Source organism: Canis lupus, chromosome X, assembly GCF_003254725.2.
Source record: "Canis lupus dingo isolate Sandy chromosome X, ASM325472v2, whole genome shotgun sequence".
Lineage (NCBI taxonomy): Eukaryota > Metazoa > Chordata > Mammalia > Carnivora > Canidae > Canis > Canis lupus.
In genome coordinates this window covers 31910520-31931903 of record NC_064281.1, presented here as the reverse complement: position 1 = coordinate 31931903, position 21384 = coordinate 31910520, and the positions used below count along the sequence as shown (strand labels likewise).

At 38.5% G+C, this 21384-nt stretch overlaps 2 protein-coding genes across 2 annotated transcripts in view; one reads left to right on the top strand and one right to left on the bottom strand.

Annotated features, from left to right (window-relative positions):
- PRRG1 (proline rich and Gla domain 1) overlaps positions 1 to 21384 on the bottom strand; it is a 280802-nt gene that overhangs the window by 223994 nt on the left and 35424 nt on the right. The window lies entirely within an intron of this gene.
- Positions 9609 to 11013, top strand: LOC112654981 (protein FAM47E-like). The gene has a single exon (XM_035711503.2). The coding sequence runs from the start codon at positions 9665 to 9667 to the stop codon at positions 10946 to 10948; it is 1284 nt and encodes a 427-aa protein (XP_035567396.1). The 5' UTR covers positions 9609 to 9664; the 3' UTR covers positions 10949 to 11013.

Sequence of the window (21384 nt, the reverse complement as noted above, 5' to 3'; positions counted from 1 at the left end):
CAAGTCAATGTGTGATTAAACTAACAAAATGAAAAAAACAGAAAAGCCTATCAGCTTCTCAAACCTTGTTAGCATGAAACTCATGTAATATGTTTTGGTCATTTCAACTTACTGCTCTCCTAAGAGTTAGTTGATATGGATATATATTTACTGGACATATATTTATGTTGCTACAGGAGAAAAAAAGGTAGTTAATTCTATGTAATGGATTTTTTTTTTTTTTTTAATGGCATGCTGGTGCCAGGTGGAATGTGGTGGGAGTATGGAGAGCATTAGTCTCCTGTCCTTGACCTTGGAGAGTAGCACCATAATTTTAAAAGGCAGGGCTGCAGGGTAGACCTCAAAAGGATGCTGTCCTGCTCACTTTGTCCAGTCTGGCTTGCCCCTCTTCATATCAAGGGTGGCAAGGGTGACTATATTCATATCAGACAAAATACTTTAAGTCTAAAACTCTATGGAGACTATACTCATATCAGACAAAATACTTTAAGTCTAAAACTCTCTGGAGTGACTATACTCATATCAGAAAAAATAGACTTTAAGTCTAAAACTCCCTGGATACAAAGAAAATCATTGCATGATGATAAAAGGGTCAATTCAACAGGACAATATAATAATTATAAATATATAGGCAATCAACTTCAGAGAACTTAAATACATAAAGCAAATATTGATAGGTATAAAGGCAGAAATTGATAGCAATAAAATAATAGTAGGGGACTTTGATGCCCCACTTATAATACTGGATAGAACATCCAAACAGAAAACCAATAAACAGCTGATTTGATAACACTATAGACCAAATAGACATAACAGACATATAGAATAGTTACCATCCAAGAGTAGAAGAATACACATTCTTCTTAAGTGCACACAAAACATTCTCCAGTATAGATTACATATTAGATCACAAAACAAGTGGTAATGAATTTAAGACCCCAAATAGCCAAAGTAATCTTGAGAAAGAACAAAGCTGGAACCATCACAATTCCCAATTTCAAAATATACTACAAAACTATAGTAATCAAAGTAGTATGGTACTAGCATAAAAACAGACATATAGACCAAAGGAACAGAATAGCGAGCGTAGAAATAAATCAATACATCTATTATCAACTGATCTTCGACAAGGGTGCCAAGAATTCACAAGGGGGAAAAGAGAGTCTCTTCAATAAATGGTGCTGAGAAAATTAGATACATACATGCAGAAGAATGAAATTATCTCATACCATATTAAAAAGAATCAACTAAAAATGGATTAAGACTTAAACGTAAGACCTGAGACTATAAAACTACTAGAAGAAAGCACAGAGGAGAGGTTATTGACATTAGTCTGGGTATGTCAGCAAAGCACAGGCAACAAAAGCAAAAATAGACAAGTGAGGTTGTATCAAACAAAAAAGCTTCTGCAAAGTGAAAGAAACAACATAGTGAAAAGGCAACCTTCAGAATGAGAGAAAATATTTTCAAACCATATATCTGATAAAGATTAATATCGAAAATATATAATTCATACAACTCAATACCAAAACAAAACAAAAAAACCCCTCTCAATTAAAAAATGGGCAAAAGACTTGAATTTCTGCAAAGAAGACATACAAATGGCCAACAGATATGAAAGGGTGCTCAACTTCACTAATCATCAGGGACATGCAGATCAGAAAACCACAATGAGTTATGAGCTCATACCTGCTAGAATCACTATCATCAGAAAGATAAAAGTTAACAAGTGTTGGCAAGGATGTGGAGAAAAGGAAACCCTTATGCACTGTTGGTAGGAATGTAAATTGGTATAGTCACTATGGAAAACAGTACAGAAGTTCCTCAAAATATTAGAAATAGAACCACCTTATGATCCAGCAATCTTACTTTGGGATGTATATCCAATAGAAATGAAATCACAGGGATATTGAAATATATTTACTCCCAGGCTTACTGCAGCATTATTCACAATAGCCGAGATATGGAAACAAATTAAATGTCCACTCACAGATGAATAGATAAAGAAAATGTGAGACAGACATGCATACACACACAGGAATATTATTCAGTTAAAAAAGAGTATCTTGGCTTTTGCAACAATATGGATGAACCTGGAGAACATTATGCTATGTGAAATAGAGGCAGAAAAACAAATACTGCATGTTTTCACTTACATTCAGAATCTAAAATAATCAAACTCCTAGAAGTAGAGAGTACTAGTGGTTCTGGTTGTCAGAGCCTGGGGGGAAGGGAGAAATGGGAAGCTTGTTTGTCAAGGAGTACAAAGTTTCAGTTATTTAAGATAAATTCAGGAGATCTAATGTACAACACTGTGAATACAGTTAACAATGCCATATTGTAGGGCACCTGGGTGGCCCAGTGGTTGAGCATTTGCCTTTGGCTCCGGACGTGATCCCCGGGTCCTGGGATTGAGTCCAGTCCCGCATCAGGCTCTCTGCAGGGAGCCTGCTTCTCCCTCTACCTACGTCTCTGCCTCTCTCTCTCTGTTTCTCATGAATAAATAAATAAAATCTTTAAACAACAACAACAACAACAACACCATATAGTATATTTGAAATTTGCTAGGAGGGTAGATCTTAAGTGTTCTCAACACACACAAGAAAAGAAGATGGTAACTATGTGAGGAGCTGGATACGTGAATTAGCTTGACTATGCTGATTGTTTTACAATATACATGTATAGCAAATTATCAAGTTGTATACCTTAAATATATAAAACTTTAAATTATCAAGAATACTTCAATAAACCTGGAGAAATAAGAGTAATACATTTCAAAAGACTAAATAGAAAAGTAAAAGCCTGTACATAAATCTTTAAAGCAACATTATTCATAATAAAAAAAAGGAAATAACCCAAATGTTCAACTGATGAATTAGTATATCCACACAATTGATTATTTGACAATAGAAAGAAACAAAGTACCAATATATGCTATAATATGGATGAAAATTGAAAACAGTATGCTAAATGAAAGAAGCCAATCAAAAATGACCACACTTCTACAATTTCATTCATATCAAATGTCCAGATTAGGCAATCTAAGAGACAGAAAGTAGCTCAGTGGTTGTTTAGGGCTGGGATGGCTGGAGTTGTTCAAGGGTCAATTGTATGTCATCTGACAAAGTGGGAACATATAAAACTTTTGAAGATATCTGAATATCAGAATTTGTCCTATTACTGGCTATAATCTTTAGTGAGCTTACTAATCGTCTTACTTGCCTCATCTGAAAATATCACTTTGTCCTTGTATTTAAGTGGAGATTGTCTGCCAGTGATTCATAATGCAGCAAACAAACAAAACAGAACAAGCAATGATCTCTAGACTTAGACCACATTCCTATTTTCTTGCTCATTTACATTTTTACTTCCTGGCTTCATACTTTAGCTCCTGCCACCAATCTTAGTTCATCCTAGTTGTATTGATCCATTTAATTCCATTTCAACAACTGGCAATCTTAACCTACACCACACTCAATACTTACTCAGAAAAGATTTACCTCAAAGATGAAAGTTGGACACAACTTTTAAAATAATTAATATGAAAAAGCTGATTTCTTTTTTTTTTAAGATTTTATTTATTTATTTATGAGAGACACACACAGAGAGAGGCAGAGACACGGGCAGAGGGAGAAGCAGGCTCCACGCAGGGAGCCTGATGTGGGACTTGATCTCAGGTCTCCAGGATCAGGCCCTGGACTGAAGGCGGCGCTAAACCGCTGAGCCACCTGGGCTGCCCAAAAAAGCTGATTTCATTGGCAAAGAAATAATGGGAATTTCATCACTGGGAAAACATGGTAATTATACTTTTATTTATTTACCTCTTTTTTTAAAGATTTTATTTATTTATTCATAGAGACACAGAGAGAGAGAGAGAGAAGAAGAGAGAGAGAGAGAGGCAGAGACACAGGCAGAGGGAGAAGCAGGCTCCATGCAGGGAGCCTGACGTGGGACTCCATCCAGGGTCTCCAGGATCATGCCCTGGGGTACAGGCGGCGCTAAACCGCTACGCCACCAGGGCTGCCCTATTTGCCTCTGTTTTTTAAAAAATATTTATTTTATTTTATTTTAAGTAGGCTCCACACCCAATCTCACACCCTGAGATTAAGAGTTGCGAGTCAGGTGCCCCAGTAGTTATATTTTTAATTGCAACAGTTTGAGAATCCAGCACAATGTCTGGCATAAAATGAGAACTTAACAGATGTATGATAAATATAAGTATAAAAAACCAAATAGATTTAAACAGACATATTATCAGGCCATAATTGAGGAATGATATCTAATCTGTAATTTATGTATTGGAGAATTTTGGTGATGACAAAAGAAAAGCTATGCTAGATCAGAATTATAAAATAACTGTAGTATGGTGAGGTGTTTGGTATTCATATTGTATATTTTATTTATTTATTTATATTTATTTTTTCATATTGTATATTTTAAAGGGGATGTATATCATAAGCATCAGAAAAATTTAAATAGAACAGTATGAAATTTCAGGAAGAATGTAAGTTTCAAAAATGTAGGTATGATACACAATTTTTAAAAAAGATTTTATTTATTTATTCATGAGAGACACAAAGAGAGAGACAGAGACATAGGTAGAGGGAGAAGCAGTCTCCATGTAGGGAGCCTGATGTAGGACTCAATTCCAGGACCTCAGGATCATGATCCCAGCCAAAAGCAGATACTCAACTACTGAGCACCCACTCAACCACTGGGCCACCCAGGCGCCCCGATACACAGTTTTTAATGATTAAGATCAGGGATAAGAATGTCATAAGGTATTTGATGGTTAAGAATTCTTTGGTAATTTTTGAAGAGCAGCTTCCCAAATTCATGAGAGACAAAGCAAAGAAACAAAAAGTAAATTATATTTTCTCTTCTGGCCAACATAGAGAGAAAGGGTCCAGATTTATCCTTCAAAACAAAAACAACACAAAAAAGAGGTGGGGAGCAATGTAAAACAATAGTTTGTAAGACACTGGACATCAGGCAGTAGAGATTGATCTCTGAGAGATAGAAAACAAATGAGGTGAGCCCTATGGTCACCCCAGCTTACTTAATGAGTTTCTAGGACATGGCTCAGGGAGGGGGAACCCAGGCAGAGACCAATGTTCACTCTAAATTTAGGAGATGAAGGTAAGAGACATTGGAGAATAAAATGGGTAGGTAGACTTCTCAAGACCAGAAAGTAGAATTTTATGCAGAGAGAGAACTTCAGAAACTTTAAGACCCTACCCCCATCTCAATTGTTCAACTGATTATTGATCTGCTCGTGTTGGTGAGGAAGTTACCCAAGAAATGAATTACCTAAAAAAAATTATAAGTAACAGTGCCTGGCACTTATCCCAGGCCTAGAAAAGTGATTGTTCCCGCTAGCCAGACTTAAAATCTCAAGATTCACAGGCATTAGCTAGTGTACATGGAAGAGTCTTGTCTCAATAGTAAGGACAATATGGAGATAGTTTGGATACTTTATGGCAATATTTTTGACAATATAAATAAAACAAACATAGTACTTGAAATATACAAATTATCAAACTCATTAAGAAAAATTAGATAACCTAAATATCCCTATAGCTATTAAAGAAATTGAATTTGTGATTTAAAAAAAAAAAAACCTTCCCACGAAGAAAATTTCAAGCTTAAATGGCTCCAATGGTGACATCTACAAACTAAGGAAGACACAATACCAATCCTACACAGCTTCAGAAAATGAAGAGGGGATACTTCCCAAATCATTCTATGATACCAGCATTACCCTGATAACAAAGCTAAATAAAGTCATTAAAGTTTGGGGATCCCTGGGTGGCGCAGCGGTTTGGCGCCTGCCTTTGGCCCAGGGCGCGATCCTGGAGACCCAGGATCGAATCCCACCTCGGGCTCCCGGTGCATGGAGCCTGCTTCTCCCTCTGCCTGTGTCTCTGCCCCCCTCTCTCTCTCTCTCTCTCTGTGACTATCATAAATAAATAAAAAAATTTAAAAAAAGCCATTAAAGTTTGGAAAAGAAACACCACAGATATTCCCCATAAACAGAGATGTAAATATATGTTTGGAATAGTTTAGCAAACCTAATCTAACAATATTTACAAAGGATAACACATTATGAACAAGTGGGGTTTATCTCAGGAATTCAAAGTAGTTTTTTGTCATGCAGAAATCAATGCTATTTATTATCTTAGCAAACTTTTACTTTGGAAAGTAAAAGCTGTATGAACATCTCAATGGGTGCAGAAAAAGCATTTGACCAATCCATGTATCTGAAACAAAATATTTGTCACAAGGTCTCAGAACACTGGAAATACAAGGGAACTTATATTGAAAAATGCTATGTACAAAAACCCTAAAGAGGGGTAGCCCTGGTGGCGCAGCGGTTTAGCACCGCCTGCAGCCCAGGGCGTGATCCTGGAGACCCTGGATCGAGTCCCACGTCCGGCTCTCTGCATGGAGCCTGCTTCTCCCTCTGCCTGTGTCTCTGCCTCTCTCTCTCTGTCTCTATGAGTAAATAAATGAAATCTTTAAAAAAAAAAAAAAAAACCCTAAAGATAGCATCACACTTAATGGCTTCTCCCCTAAAGATCAGAAATAACACAAAACTTTCTGCTCTTATCACTTTTATTCAACAAAGTAGGTTCCAACCAGTGCAATAAGACCAGGGAAAAAAGTTTTTCTGATTCGAAAGGAAGAAGTAAAAATGTCTTTATTAAGAGATGACTTAATTATCAATGTAGAAAATTCAATGGACTCTGCAGAAAAAGCTACTAGAATTGATGCTAGTTTATAAAGGTTGCATGATACAAGATCAATACACAAAAATAAATTATATTTCTATATATTAACAATGAACATGCTGACTAAAAATTACAATACTGCTTACAATGCTAAAAATTATAATACTATTTACAGTAATGTAAAAAGCATAAAATATTTTTTAAAAACCTAGAGAAAAAATGATGTGAAAGAACTATGCACTAACAACTACAAAATATTGCTGAGATAAATGAAAAAACACACATGTAAGTGGAAAGATGTACCTTTTTCATGGCTAGGAAACTCAAAAATTGTTAAGATGTCAGAATTTATTTATTTATTGCACCAAATCCTAATCAAAATCCCAACAGGCATTTTTATAGACACCAATAAACTGACTCTAAAATTCCTGTAGAATTTCAAAGGGCCTAGAAGAGTCAAACAGCTTTTTAAAAGAAGGAAGAACCTGAAGGACTAAAAAAAAAAGAACAACCTGAAGGACTAATACAGCCTAATTTTAAGATTTACAAAATACAAAGTAATCAGCACAGTACAGAAATGGTGTAAATACACAGAAAGCAACAAAACAGAAAAGTGTCCAGAAATGTACCCACAGAAATATGGACAATTTATATCTACCAAATTACAAAGGTGAATTGGTGGAGAAAGCTCTTTAAAAAAAAAAAAATTCTGGAACTACAGGATATTCACAGGTAAAAAATAAAAATTAAAACTTAAAAACCTTACAGGGCCACTGGCTGGCTCAGTCAGAAGAATGTGAGACTCTTGATCTAGGGATCATGAGTTCAAATCCCAAGCTGGGTATAGAGATTACTAAAATAAATAAAAACATTTTAGAAAAAGATTTTATTTATTTATTCATGAGAGCCGGGGGTGGGGGGGGTGGTGGCAGAGATACAGGCAGAGGGAGAAGCAGGCTTTATGCAGGGAGCCCGATGTGGGACTCGATCCTGGGACTCCAGGATACACCCTGGGCCAAAGGCAGGCGCTAAACCGCTGAGCCATCCAGGGATCCCTAAGATAAATAAAAACTTAAAAAAAATAATGATTCATATCTTCCATCATCTAAAAAATTAAATTTAAATATAGAGGACAGATTTAAATGCAAAACCTAAGATTATGACTTATTAGCACAATGAAAAACACCTTTATGACCTTTCCATAGGGAAAGCTTTCTTAGATACAACACAAAAAGAACAATCCATAAAAAAATAAACTGATAAACTGGACTTCATCAAATGTAAAAACTCCGCTCTTTGAAAAACACTGTTAATGGGATCCCTGGGTGGCGCAGTGGTTCAGCGCCTGCCTTTGGCCCAGGGTGCGATCCTGGAGACCCGGGATCGAATCCCACCTCGGGCTCCCGGTGCATGGAGCCTGCTTCTCCCTCTGCCTATGTCTCTGCCTCTCTCTCTCTCTGTGTGTGTGTGTGTGTGTGTGACTATCATAAATAAATAAAAATAAAACTTTTAAAAAAGAAAAACACTGTTAAGACAATGAAAACATAAGTCATAGATGGAGAGAAAAAAATTTTTTTGGGGGAGAGAAAATATTGAGAGAAAAATTTGCAAATCATGTATTTGGTAAAGGACTTACATTTAGAATGCACAAAGAACTCAAAAATCAATGATATAAGGCAAAACAATTCTATTTTATTTTAAAGATTTTACTTATTTATTTGAGAGAGAATGAGAGTGCGTGCACAGAGGGAGAGAGGGAGGAGAAGCAGACACCCCGCAGAGCAGGGAGCAGGAGCCATCTACCCAAGCACCCCAAAATCACAACCCCAACAGAAGGTGGATGCCCAACAGACTGAGCCACCCAGGTGCCGCAAGATAATACAAGTTTAAAATGTTTGAATAATTTGAAAAGATACCACAGAATAGATAAATGGCAAATAAGCACGTGAAGAGATAGTTATTAGGGAAATGCAAATTAAAAGCACATTGAGATACCACTACACACTTATCAGAATAGCCAAAAAAATTTTTTTTTAAAATTTTATTTATTTATTCATGAGAGACACAGAGAAAGAGAGAGGCAGAGACACAGGCAAAGGGAGAAGCAGACTCCATGCCGGGAGCCTGATGTGGGATGTGATCCCGGGACTCCAGGATCACGCCCTGGGCCGAAGGCAGGGGCTCAACCGCTGAGCTACCCGGGGACCCCCTTGAATAGCCAAAATTAACATGACTAACCATACCAAGTGTTGGGAAGTATGTGGAGGAAGTGCAATTCTCATACACCACCAGAAGGAATATTAAATATTATAACCACTTTTCGGAAGTTTGGTGGTTTCCTAAAATGTTAAATAAACATCTATCATGTGCTTCTGCCATTCCTCTCTCCTCTAAAGTTTATTTTATTTTATTTTAAATTTTTATTTATTTATGATAGTCACAGAGAGAGAGAGAGAGAGAGAGGCAGAGACACAGGCAGAGGGAGAAGCAGGCTCCATGCACCGGGAGCCCGATGTGGGATTCGATCCCGGGTCTCCAGGATCGCGCCCTGGGCCAAAGGCAGGCGCCAAACCGCTGCGCCACCCAGGGATCCCTCCTCTAAAGTTTAACTAAGAGAAATGAAAGCTCATAGGTGCACAAAGACATAAACACATATATTTGTGGCACCTTTATTTGTAATAGATTCAAATTGGAATCAATCCAAATGTCCGTTAAAAGACGAATGGATAAATTGCGGAGTACACCCGTATAATGGAACAGTATCCCATAACAGAAAGAAATGAACCTTCGCGGCCCATTCCAAGAGAAAGCTGCACACGGCCCCTGCATTGACCAACCTCAGGAAAGAATCTGGCTGCGCCTGGTTACGCAGTCTCCTAGCAACCGAAAAACAAACCACAGAAGCTGGTGGTCACCCAGGGACCAGAAGTACCATGGCAGACAAGAAGTGGCTGTTAGGGCCTGGGCCGCTGGAACCAATGCCCCTGGGCATGAACTGCAAGCCCTGGTACAAAGACAAGTTACCTTCCAAGTGTTTCGCAAAGCACAAGAACAAGCTTCTGAATTTCCCCACTTCTCTGGATAGCCGGCAGTGGGTATTTGTGAAAGAGGGGCTGGATGACTTCAGGAGGGGATGTCCATCTTGTGAAGATCTGATCACTTACGGCCCTAAGGAAGGCTTTCTTCCCGTGATTGCTCACAGAGTTCCCAAACCTGCCCCCAAAAAGAGTCAGAAAAAGCTGACCAAGGAAGCTGACCTGTTTTCCATGCTGTCACCAGCGCAGCAAGCACGGAAGGCATTCATTGAGGACATTGAAGCCCACCTGACCGAGCATCCCTTGGCTCTCTACCCAAGTCTGCAGGAAGATCTACCTCCAGACCTGTTATTAAAGGTGCTAGAAGTGCTTGATCCTGACAAGAAGCTGAAGGACACATGGGCTTACTGTCAGAACCCTGAGAAAAGAATGAAGTCCCCCACAAAGCTTTGTGAGAAAAATCCTGCCAAAGTCTACCTAAAACCTCCCAAGAAGACTCCTGTGTCATGTCCAGATAAATTGCCTCATGAAGAAAAGGAGTCAAGCACAAAGGATTTGCTCAAAACTCCTCCTCTTCATAGAAGAATACCAAAAGGAGTCCGTAAATTCTGCAAATGGGTTGCTACTTTTGGAGACTTGGGCATTGATGAAGAGTTCATCATGAAACAGTTAGAAATTGGCTATGAGTACAAACCAACCTATGACATATGCTGCATGAAGAAAATAAACCATGTTCCTTTGGATCTAAAGTACAGAGAGGGGCTAGATAAAATGGAAGATATAAAATTCTCCTTATACTGGGAAGACTGGGAGAGGAAACTCCGGAAACGAAAGAATCCTTATAAACCCAACTGGGTAAAGATGAGGTATGGAGCATGGTACCTGAAGCCCAAGTTGTGGAAAAAGCTAATAAATGATGAACCTTTAATTGACCCCAAGTTCTCATTTGAAGCTCAAGACGGGAGATATGGAAAGAAGCTCCCTGAACAGGATATTCTTGAAGATCTTTATGGAACAATTGCCTTTAAAGATTTCATTCTAAGCAAGGGCTACAGGATGCCAGGCATCCTTGAGAAGTTGTTCACCAGGAAGGGATGGAAATATGATTCTGTTAGGACTCCTATACACCGAGTAATAAAAATGCACCCAATTTTAAAAGAAGATTCACATGAAGATGTTTAAACAGTTTTCTATTTACTACTTGATCTCTCTCTCATTTTAACATCAAATAGAATTCATGATAAATATCCCATTGTGTATGTGCAACTTTGATTTCACAATATCTGTCAATGTAATACCTAATGCTGATAAACATTCTTCAGTGACCTTCTGCTTGGGTTCATAAATATTTTATTAACTATGAAATCAATATTCATATTACTCTTCTTACATTCTTATAGCATGGTGAATATTAGATGATTATATCAATTATTTATAAAAATAAAAGTATAAATAAAAGAATTACTTAAAAAATAATCTATTTATGTCAGCTATAATATGAAAGGAATCTCAAAATAAATGTGCCAAGCAAAAGAGACTTGTGTAGTTCTGTTGATATTAAAACTGTAATGAAATAATTATAACAATTATTTTTGTAAAGCAAAACTTAAAATTCATAGCTAAAGTAATGTTAGCTTCATTTAATAATAAAATTGTTATCTCACCTTTCAGGATTGCATCAAGCCCCAAAACCAGATTGAAAGCTATTCATCAAAATTAGAGGTGAAACTTTAGTTATGCTGTTTTATCATACCTCCCAACTGAATATATTTAAAATTTTTCAACATATTCATAAAAATTCACCATGAAAGAGTGTTTCTATATCATATAACATAGGTGTGGAAAAGCAAGGAACTTCAGGTCCATGGCAAATCTAGTATACACAGTAGGTATGTGTGAACAAAACTATACAGCAACATCAAATATCCTCACATATTCAAGTGAAATTAATCTTTGCATTTCATGAATAGCAATTTAAAATTCACTGAAATTTAAAATAAGAAATCAAGCAACTTCTTTATATTTCCAAAATAACAGGTAAAACTGTATGGGACAAGTAAATCTGAATTTAGAAAGATTTGTAGCACAGATCTAAAGCACATTTCTATTTCCAATAATGAAGGAATCCATCAATATATGGAAGTATATGCATATATTTCATCCTTGTAAGAAGGGAACACAAGCCCTCAGATTGTATTATCCACTAACAGCCCTACTGCAATCAAATCCCCTTTCACTTCCTCTTCTTCATTAAGTTTATTAGTGTCTAAATTACTATCTTGCTCTCTGTGACTACTTGCATTAACATTCTTGATGATTTAAATATTCACAAAGACTATCCATTCAAATCCTGATAATAGCTTTTTTCATAGAAAAAATTATTTTCTTTACTTGGGTACAAATATACACACACATGCTTATACATTAGCTTCAAACATATAGGTGATCTTAGCCTTTTTGATGTTTAAGTAAGGAGAGTAACAGTAAGACCTGTATGCTCCTGAACCTTAAAGATTACAGATGTGTGTATTTTTTTAATTGAGTTATAACTTTCACACAATACTCTATTAGTTTTAGGTGTACAATATACGGACTTTGACATTTGTCTACAATGCAAAATGGTCACGATAGTAAGTCTATCATCTGTTATTTTGCAAAGATAATATTGTGACTATACACCTCATGCCATACATTTCCATGACTTATTTATTTTATACCTAGAAGTTTGTACTTTAAAAAAAAAAAAAGATTTTGTTTATTTATCCATGAGAGACAGAGAGAGAGAGAGAGGCAGAGACACAGGCAGAGGGAGAAGCAGGCTCCATGCAGGGAGCCCGGCATGGGCATGGGACTCAATCCCGGGTCTCCAGGATCAGGCCCTATAGGCTGAAGGCGGCGCTAAACCGCTGAGCCACCTGGGCTGCCCGAAGTTTGTACTTCTTAATGTCCTTTATCCATTTCACATTCCCCCCAACCCCCATTACCTCTGGCAATCACCAATATGTTCTGCCTATCTATGACTTTGGACTTTATTTGTTTCTTTGCTTTGGCTTTTAGATTCCACATGTAAGTGAAATTATGTATTTGTTTCTGTCTGAATTCTTTCACTTAGCATAATATACTCAAGTTCCACTCATGTTGCAAATGGCAAGATATCAAACTTTTTTATGGCTGAGCAGTTTTTCATTGTATATATATACTGCATCTTCTTTACCCATTCATCCCTCGATGGGCACCTAGGTTGTTTCCGTATCTTGTCTAATTGCTGCACATTACTGTCAAAGTCTTTATTGGGTAGGGTCACTGCCCATACTCTGAGGTCTGAAGGAGGCATTGACTGGGCTCTGCAGTCAAGTGGGTCTCTGTCAGCTGGTCCCCATGGCCAAGTGGGATCACTGGCTAAGCTCTGCAAGTGCTTTTGATCAAGTAGGGTCACTGTCTGTGTTACATTGTTGGGTGGTCTGCTGCTTAGACTTTGACTTTAGGGCAGCCCAGGTGGCTCAGTGGTTTAACGCTGCCTTCAGCTCAGGGCATGATCCTGGAGACCCGGGATCGAGTCCCGCGTCGGGCTCCCTGCACGGAGCCTGCTTCCCCCTCTGCCTGTGTCTCTACCTCTCTCTCTCTCTCTCTTTCTCTCTCTCTCTGTGTCTCTCATGAATAAATAAAATCTTAAAAAAAAAAAAAGACTCTGACTTTAGACAGGGCTGCAGGCTAGGATTTGTGACTGGGCAGACTACTGGCTGTGTTCCAGGACTGGACCATTTTTGGTGAATGGACTCACTGCCTAGGGAGGGCTGCAGGCTGTGCTCAGCCACTGAGCAGGGCTGTATGCTGGGCTCCACAGCTAGGAAGGTATTCAGGATAGGTTCAAAGGCTTCACAGGGTCACTGATGGGGCTTCCTGCTTGGGCAAGCAAAGAGGCTATGCCCTGCAGTTGGACAGGGCTGCTGGCCTGTCACTCTGCTTGGGTAGGGCCATAGGATGGGCTCTATGGTTGGGGCAGAATGCTGGCCAGGGACCCAATCTAGGTAGAACTGCTGACATGCTTCCTGATCAGAGAAGACCACTGTCTTCACTCTGCAAGTGGGCAAAACTGATGGCTGTGCTCTGATCAGGTAACCACTGCCATGAGGTACACAGTCCATCAAGATCCACATGCTGGTTGCTGTGAGCCCCTTTCTCTTTATTTCTAGCTGATCCTAGGTAGTCTAGCCTTCCCAATTTTCCCAGTGTTCCCTATAAGACAAGATAAAAGTGGACCTCCCAGGAAGCTTTCCATAGAGTTGGGAAACCTGGATGTTCATATTGGGTTCTTTTCTTCCCACTGAAGGACCCTCTTGGTGTCCTTCTTGAGAGAGAAGTGGTGGGACTCTGTGTTGGCCTGGGAGTAGGGCTATGTGGTCAAAGTGAAACTACTCTTCTTACACTTCTAATGTGGTTTTTTTCAGTTTTAGTGGTTCCAGGGCTAGGGTACTTCAGCCTAACTGCTGCATTCTGGGATTTTCATAAAGACACTCTTTTTTTTTTTTTTTTTTTAAGATTTTATTTATTCACTCATGAGAGACACACAGAGAGAGGCAGAGACAGAGGCAGAAAGAGAAGCAGGCCCCATGCAGGGAGCCCGATGTGGGACTAGATCCCAGGACCCCAGGATCACGCCCTGGGCCAAAGGCAAGCACTCAACCACTGAGCCACCCAGGTGTCCCATACAAAGGCATTCTTGTCTATACGTAGTTGCTAGTTGGTCTTTCTGTGGGGGAAACTAAAGCCAGGAACTTTTTATTTTGTCATCTTGCTGAATTCACTCCAACAACCATACTTTCTTTCCAGCATCCAGTGGGAAATAACTAATTTCTAAAAATCACTCAAATCTTAGTTGAGAAGATGGTGGCGGAGTAGGAGTCCCCTGGGCTCATTTTGTCCGGTGAACAGAACTAGGTAACTAGCAAATCATCCAAAATAGCCCAGAGATGGACCTAAATACTGACAGAAAACAAACAAAACAAAACAAAACAAAACAAAAAAACCCGCCACAACTTAAGGGAGAGAAGAGACCACACTCAAGAAGGTGAGGTGTGTTGGGCAGCCCCAGTGGCATGGCGGTTGGCGCCGCCTGCGGCCCGGGGTGTGATCCTGGAGACCCAGGATCGAGTCCCACGTCGGGCTCCTTGCGTGGAGCCTGCTTCTCCCTCTGCCTGTGTCTCTCTGTGTGTGTCTCTCATGGATAAATAAATAAAATCTTTAAAAAAAAAAAAAAAAAAAGAAGGTGAGGTGTGTGGAAATGGGGTTTAGGGGAGAAACAAATCATGGCTGCTGCAGAAGGAAGGGAGCCATGATCGTGGAAAAGGATTGAGAGAGAGACAGAGGAGCACACAGGGAAATGCAGAAGGAGAATGTTTCCCCGAAGTCATTAGCTTGGAAAACAAGAGGAGCTGAATTAAGTGAGTTCTTGAAAACAGTGGAGCTTATAGCCTGGAGTTCTAAAGGTCAACAGGCTTGGCTGGGATAAAGCATCAGGGCAATATGCTGCTCCTGGAGAGAAGGCAAGCAAACAATCTAGGGACAGACAGCTTGGAAACAGCAATCTAAAGAATGCCTGGGGCACACAGTGGGAAGATTATTTGCTCTTCTCTGAGTGCATCCCTCAAAGGCAGCTTTCATGGAGACAGCTTTCCATCTCGAGGAACAAAGGCACTGGCCGGCACCATTTCCCTCTCCTACCCCTTAGTATAAACACAGAGCCACCTGTGGGTAGCAGGGCAGTGCTGATAGTGGCTGTCTAACTTGCTTACACCAAGCCCCACCCCCCTGTGCTCCTGTGGAATGGCCCTTCTCAGTCACACATCCCTCAGTCCCAGTGTGGCAGGCCACTCACCCAGCAGACCAACACAAAGCTCTGGCCACATCAAGTCTCTCTACCAGTTTTGCAGGGCCTCGGTTCCAGAAGAAGTAGTGACAAAACTCATTTCATAAGCATACCAGAGCACGCCAAGTTAAAACTCACCACATTCAGGCCAGGGACCAAACACTGCCTATGGCAGGCAAGAAGAGCCTCTGTAGATAACTGGCCTGAAAGACAGAGCACCCAGAATACAATAACAGAGCACATGCTCTGAGAGACACTCTGAAGTGCCAGGCCCTGGGTACTACATGACCTCTTCTTCAAAAGACCATTACTTTCAGGAGTAGGAAACATAACTGGCATTTCTACACATAGAAGGCAGAGACTTAGACAAAATGTAAAGACAGAGGAATTTATCCCAAATGAAAGAACAAAATAAGGCCATGGTCAGAGATCCAAGCAAAATAGATATAAGTAACATGCTTGATGGAGAATGTAAAACAACAGTCACAAGGATACTCACTAGGCTTGAGAAAAGGATAGAAGACATCAGTGAGACCCTTACCATAGAGATAAAAAAGTTAAAAAAGAATCAAGGGTGTCTGGTGGCTCAATTGGTTAAGCATCTGCCTTCAGCTCAGGTTAGGATCCCGGATCCTGGAATTGAGCCCCAGTCAGGCTCTTGCACAGCAGGGAGCCTGTGTCTCCCTCTGCCTGCTGCTCTGCCTGCTTGTGTGTGTGCTCTCTCTCTCTCTGTCAAATAATAAATAAATAAATAAATAAATAAATAAATAAATAAATAAATAAATAAAATCTTTAAAGAAAGAGTCAATCACGGGGATCCCTGGATGGCTCAGTGGTTTAGTGCCTGCCTTCAGCCTGGGGCGTGATCCTGGAGGCCTGGGATCAAGTCCCACATCGGGCTCCCTGCATGGAGCCTGCTTCTCTCTCTGCCTATGTCTCTGCATCTCCCTCTCTGTGCCTCTCATGAATAAATAAATAAAGTCTTTAAAAAATTAAAGAGTCAATCAGAGGTGAAGAGCACAATAAATAAGATTAGAAACACACTTTATGCAATGAACAGCAGGCTGGAAGAAGCAAAAGAATGAATTAGTGATCTACAGGACAAATTAATGGAAAGCAATGAAGCTGAACAAAAGAAAGAATTACTCAAAATAAAAACAGACTTAAGGAACTCCATGCCTCCGTGAAATGTAATAACATTTCTATTATAGAGCCCCAGAAGAAGAGAGAGAAAAGGAGACAGAAAATTTATTTCAAGAAATAATAGCTGAAAATTTCCCTAATCTACAGAAGGAAAGAGACATCCAGATCCAGGAGGCACAGAGAACACCCATCAAAATCAACAAGAGCAGGCCAACACCAAGACATATTGTAATTAAATTTGCAAAGTTTAGTGATAAAGAAATCTTAAAATCAGCAAGAAATCATTAACTTACAAGAGAAAACTCTTATGGAGATTCTTCAACAGAAACTTGGCAAGCCAGAAGGGAGTGTCATGATATACTCAAAGTGCTGAATGGGAAAAATCTGTAGCCAAGAATACTCTATCCAGTAACACTATCAGTTAGAATAGAAGGAGAGACACAGAGTTTCCCAGACAAACAAGAAGTAAAGGAGTTCATGACCACTAAACCAGCCTTACAAGAAATATTAAAAGGGACTCTTTGAGTAGAAAGGAGAGGCCAAAAGTGACAATATAAAGGCAGGAAACACAAAAGCAGTAAAAAGGAATATTTCTGTAAAAATCAGTCAAGGAACTCACACACACAAAAAGGATATAAAATATAGTAACATATACCTAAAACATGGGAAGGAGAGGAGAAAAGAATGGGTTCAAACTTGAATGAACTTGGGATCCCTGGGTGGCGCAGCAGTTTGGCGCCTGCCTTTGGCCCAGGGTGCGATCCTGGAGACCCGGGATCGAGTCCCACGTCGGGCTCCCGGTGCATGGAGCCTGCTTCTCCCTCTGCCTGTGTCTCTGCCTCTCTCTCTCTCTCTCTCTCTCTGTGTGTGTGTGTGACTATCATAAATAAAAAACAAACAAACAAACAAACAAACAAACAAACTTGAATGAACTTCAACTTAATATAGATGCTATAGGGATGCTTGGGTGGCTCAGTAGTTGAGCATCTGCCTTCGGCTCAGGGTGTGATCCTGGAGTCCTGGGATCGAGTCCCACATAAGGCTTCCTGGGTGGAGCCTTCTTCTCTTTCTGCCTATGTCTCTGCCCCCCCCCCCTCTCTCTCTCTGTCTCTCATGAATAAATAAAATCTTTAAATAAATTATAGACTGTTATATGCAGAAGAGGTTATACACAAACCTAATGGTAACCATATATCAAAAACTTCTAATAAATAGGCAAAGAATAAAGAGAAAGAAATCTGAATATATCACTAAAGAAAACATGAGAGAAAGACAAGAAAGGATTGGACAAAATCTTGAGAAACAACCACAAAACAAGTAATGAAATGGCAATAAATATATATCTATTAATAATTACTTTGAATCTAACTGTAATAAATGCTCCAAACAAAAGACATAGGGTGTCACAATGGATAAAAAAAAATTAGACCCATCTATATGCTACCTACAAGAGATTCATTTTATACCTAAAGATGCCTGAAGATTGAAAATGAGGGGATGGAGAAAGATTTATCTTGCAAATGGATGTCAAAAGAAAGCCAGAGGAGCAATACTTATATCAGACAAACTAGACTTTTAAACAAAGACTGTAATAAGAGATAAAGAAGAGGACTATTTAATAATAAAGGGGACAATCTAAGAAAAGGGTATAAAAATGATAAATATTTTTGTACCCAACATGGGAGCACTCAAATATATAAAACAATTAATAACAAACATAAAGGAACTGATTGATAACACCATAATAGTTGGTGACTTTAACATCCAACTTACATCAATGGACAGATCACCTAAATAGAAAATTAACAAAGAAACAGTAGCTTTGAAAGACACACCGGAATGGGGCACCTGGGTGGCTCAGTCAGTTACATGTCTGCCTTTGGTTCAGGTCATGATCTCAGGGTCCTGGGGTCTAGCCCCTCATTGGGCTCCCTGCTCAATAGGGAGTCTGCTTCTCTTTCTCCCTCTGCTCCTCCCCTTTCTGTGTTCTCTCTCTCTCATAAAATATTAAAAAAAAAGAAAGACACACTGGACCATATGGACTTAACAGATATACTCAGAGCATTTCATCATAAAACAGCAGAATATACCTTCTTTTCAAGTGCACATGGACCATTCTCCAGAATAGATCACATATTAGATCACAAAACAGGTCTTAACAAATACAAAAAGACTGAAGTCATACCATGCAACTTTTCTGTTTACAACACTATGAAACTAGAAATCAACCACAAGAAAAAATCTGGAAAGACCAGTAATACATGGAGGTCAAACATCATGGACTAAATAATGAATGGGTCAACCATGAAATTAAAGAAAATAAGAAAATACATGGAAACAAATGAAAAGGTAAGTACAATGGCCCAAAACCTTTGTGATGCAGCAAAAGCTGTCCTAAAAGGGGAGCATATAGCAATACAAGCCTACCTCAAAAAGCAAGAAAAATATCTAATAAATAATTTAACCTTATACCTAAAGGAGCTAGAAAAAGAACAACAAAGGAAGCCTAAAGCTAGCATAAGAAAGTAAATAATGAAGCCTACAGCAAAAATAAATGATAAAGAAATTTTAAAAATAATAGAAGAAATGATCTTTGAAATGGTTCTCTGAAAAAATTAATAAAATTGATAAACCCCTAAACAGATTTATCAAAAAGAAAAAAGAAAGGACCCAAATAGATAAAATCACAAATGAGAGAGGAGAAATCACAACCAACACTATAGAAATACAAGCAATTATGAGAGAATATTATGAAAAACGATATGCCAACAAATTGGACAATCTAGAAGAACAGGATAGATTCCTAGAACCATATAAATTACCAAAACTGAAACAGAAATAGAAAACTTGAAGAGACCAATAACCAGCAAAGAAATTTAATCAGTAATAAAAAAAAACCCCAATAAACAAAAGTTCAGGACTAGATAGCTTCATAGGTGATTCTACCAAGCATTTATTTTTTATTTTATTTTTTTAAAGATTTTATTTATTTATTCATAAGAGATAGAGAGAGAGAGGCAGAGACACAGGCAGAGGGAGAAGTAGGCTCCATGCAGGGAGCCCGACATGGGACTCAATCCAGGTCTCCAGGATCACACTGTAGGCTGAAGGTGGCGCTAAACCGCTGAGCCACCAGCGCTGCCTTCTACCAAGCATTTAAAGGAGAGTAATATTGCTCTCAAACTATTCCAAAAAATAGGAAAGGAAGAAAATCTTACAAATTCATTCTATGAGGCTAGTATTGACCTAATACCAAACCAGATAAAAACATTACTGAAAAAGAGAACTACAGCCTAATATCTCTCATGAAGTGCAAGATTCCTCAATACATAAAAAATCATTCACCATGAATAAGTGGGATTTACTTCTGGGTTGCAAAGGTGGTTCAACATTCATAATTAATCATCAAGATATATCACATTAATAAAAGGAAGGATAAGAAACACATGATACTCTCAATAGATGCAGAAAAAAACATTTGACAAGGTACAACATTCATTTATGATGAAAACCCTCAACAAAGTCAGGTCAGTTTACAAGGAACATATCTCAACATAATAAAGGCCATATATTAAAAAAAAGACATGGCTAATATCATCCTAAATGGGGAAAAACTGAGCACTTTCCCTCTATGGTCAGGAATAAGACAGGGATGTCCACTGTCACCACTTTTATTCAATATAGTACTGGAAATGCTAACTACAGCAATCAGACAGCAAAAAAGAAATACAAGGCATCCAAATCCACAAGGAAGAAGTAAAAGTCACTATTTGCAGATAACATGATACTATATATAGAAAGCATGAAAGATCACCAGAATATTTGCTACAACTGATAAATGAATTCAGTAAAGTCATAGGACACAAAATCAATGTATAGAAATATGTTGCATTTATATACATCAATAACAAAGCAGTGGAAAGAAAAATTAGTGAATAAATTCCCATTTACAATTGTACTGAAACCATTAAGATAACTAAGAATAAACCTAACCAAAGAGGTGAAAGACCTGTACTCTGAAAACTATAAAACACTGATGACAGAAATTGAAGACAACATAAAGAAATGGAAAAACATTCCATGCTCATGGATTGGAAGAATAAATATTGTTAAAATATCCATACTATACCAAAGCAATCTACACATTTAATGCAATCCTTATGAAAATACCAATAACATTTTTCACAGAGCTAGAATAAACAATCCTGAAATTTGTATGGAACCACTGAAGAACCTGAATAGCCAAAGCAACTCTGAAAAAGAAAAACGAAGCTGGAGGCATCACAACTCCAGGCTTCAAGTTATATTACAAAGCTGTAGTAATCACAACAGTATGATGCTGGCCTAAAAATAGAAACATGGATCAATGGAACAGAATAGAAAACCCAGAAACGAACCCACAACTATACAGCCAATTCATCTTTGACAAAGCAGGAAAGAATATCCAATGGGAAAAAGACTGTGCTGTGTGTCTTCAACAAATGATATTGGGAAAACTGGACAGCTACATTCAAAAGAATAAACCTGGACCACTTTCTTACACTATATAGAGAAATATATTCAAAATGGATGAAAGTCCTAAATGTGAGATCTGAAGCCATAAAAATCT

Excerpts from the sequence above, each read along its gene's own strand:
- LOC112654981 (XM_035711503.2), top strand. The coding sequence starts at position 9,665 with ATGGCAGACAAGAAGTGGCTGTTAGGGCCTGGGCCGCTGGAACCAATG.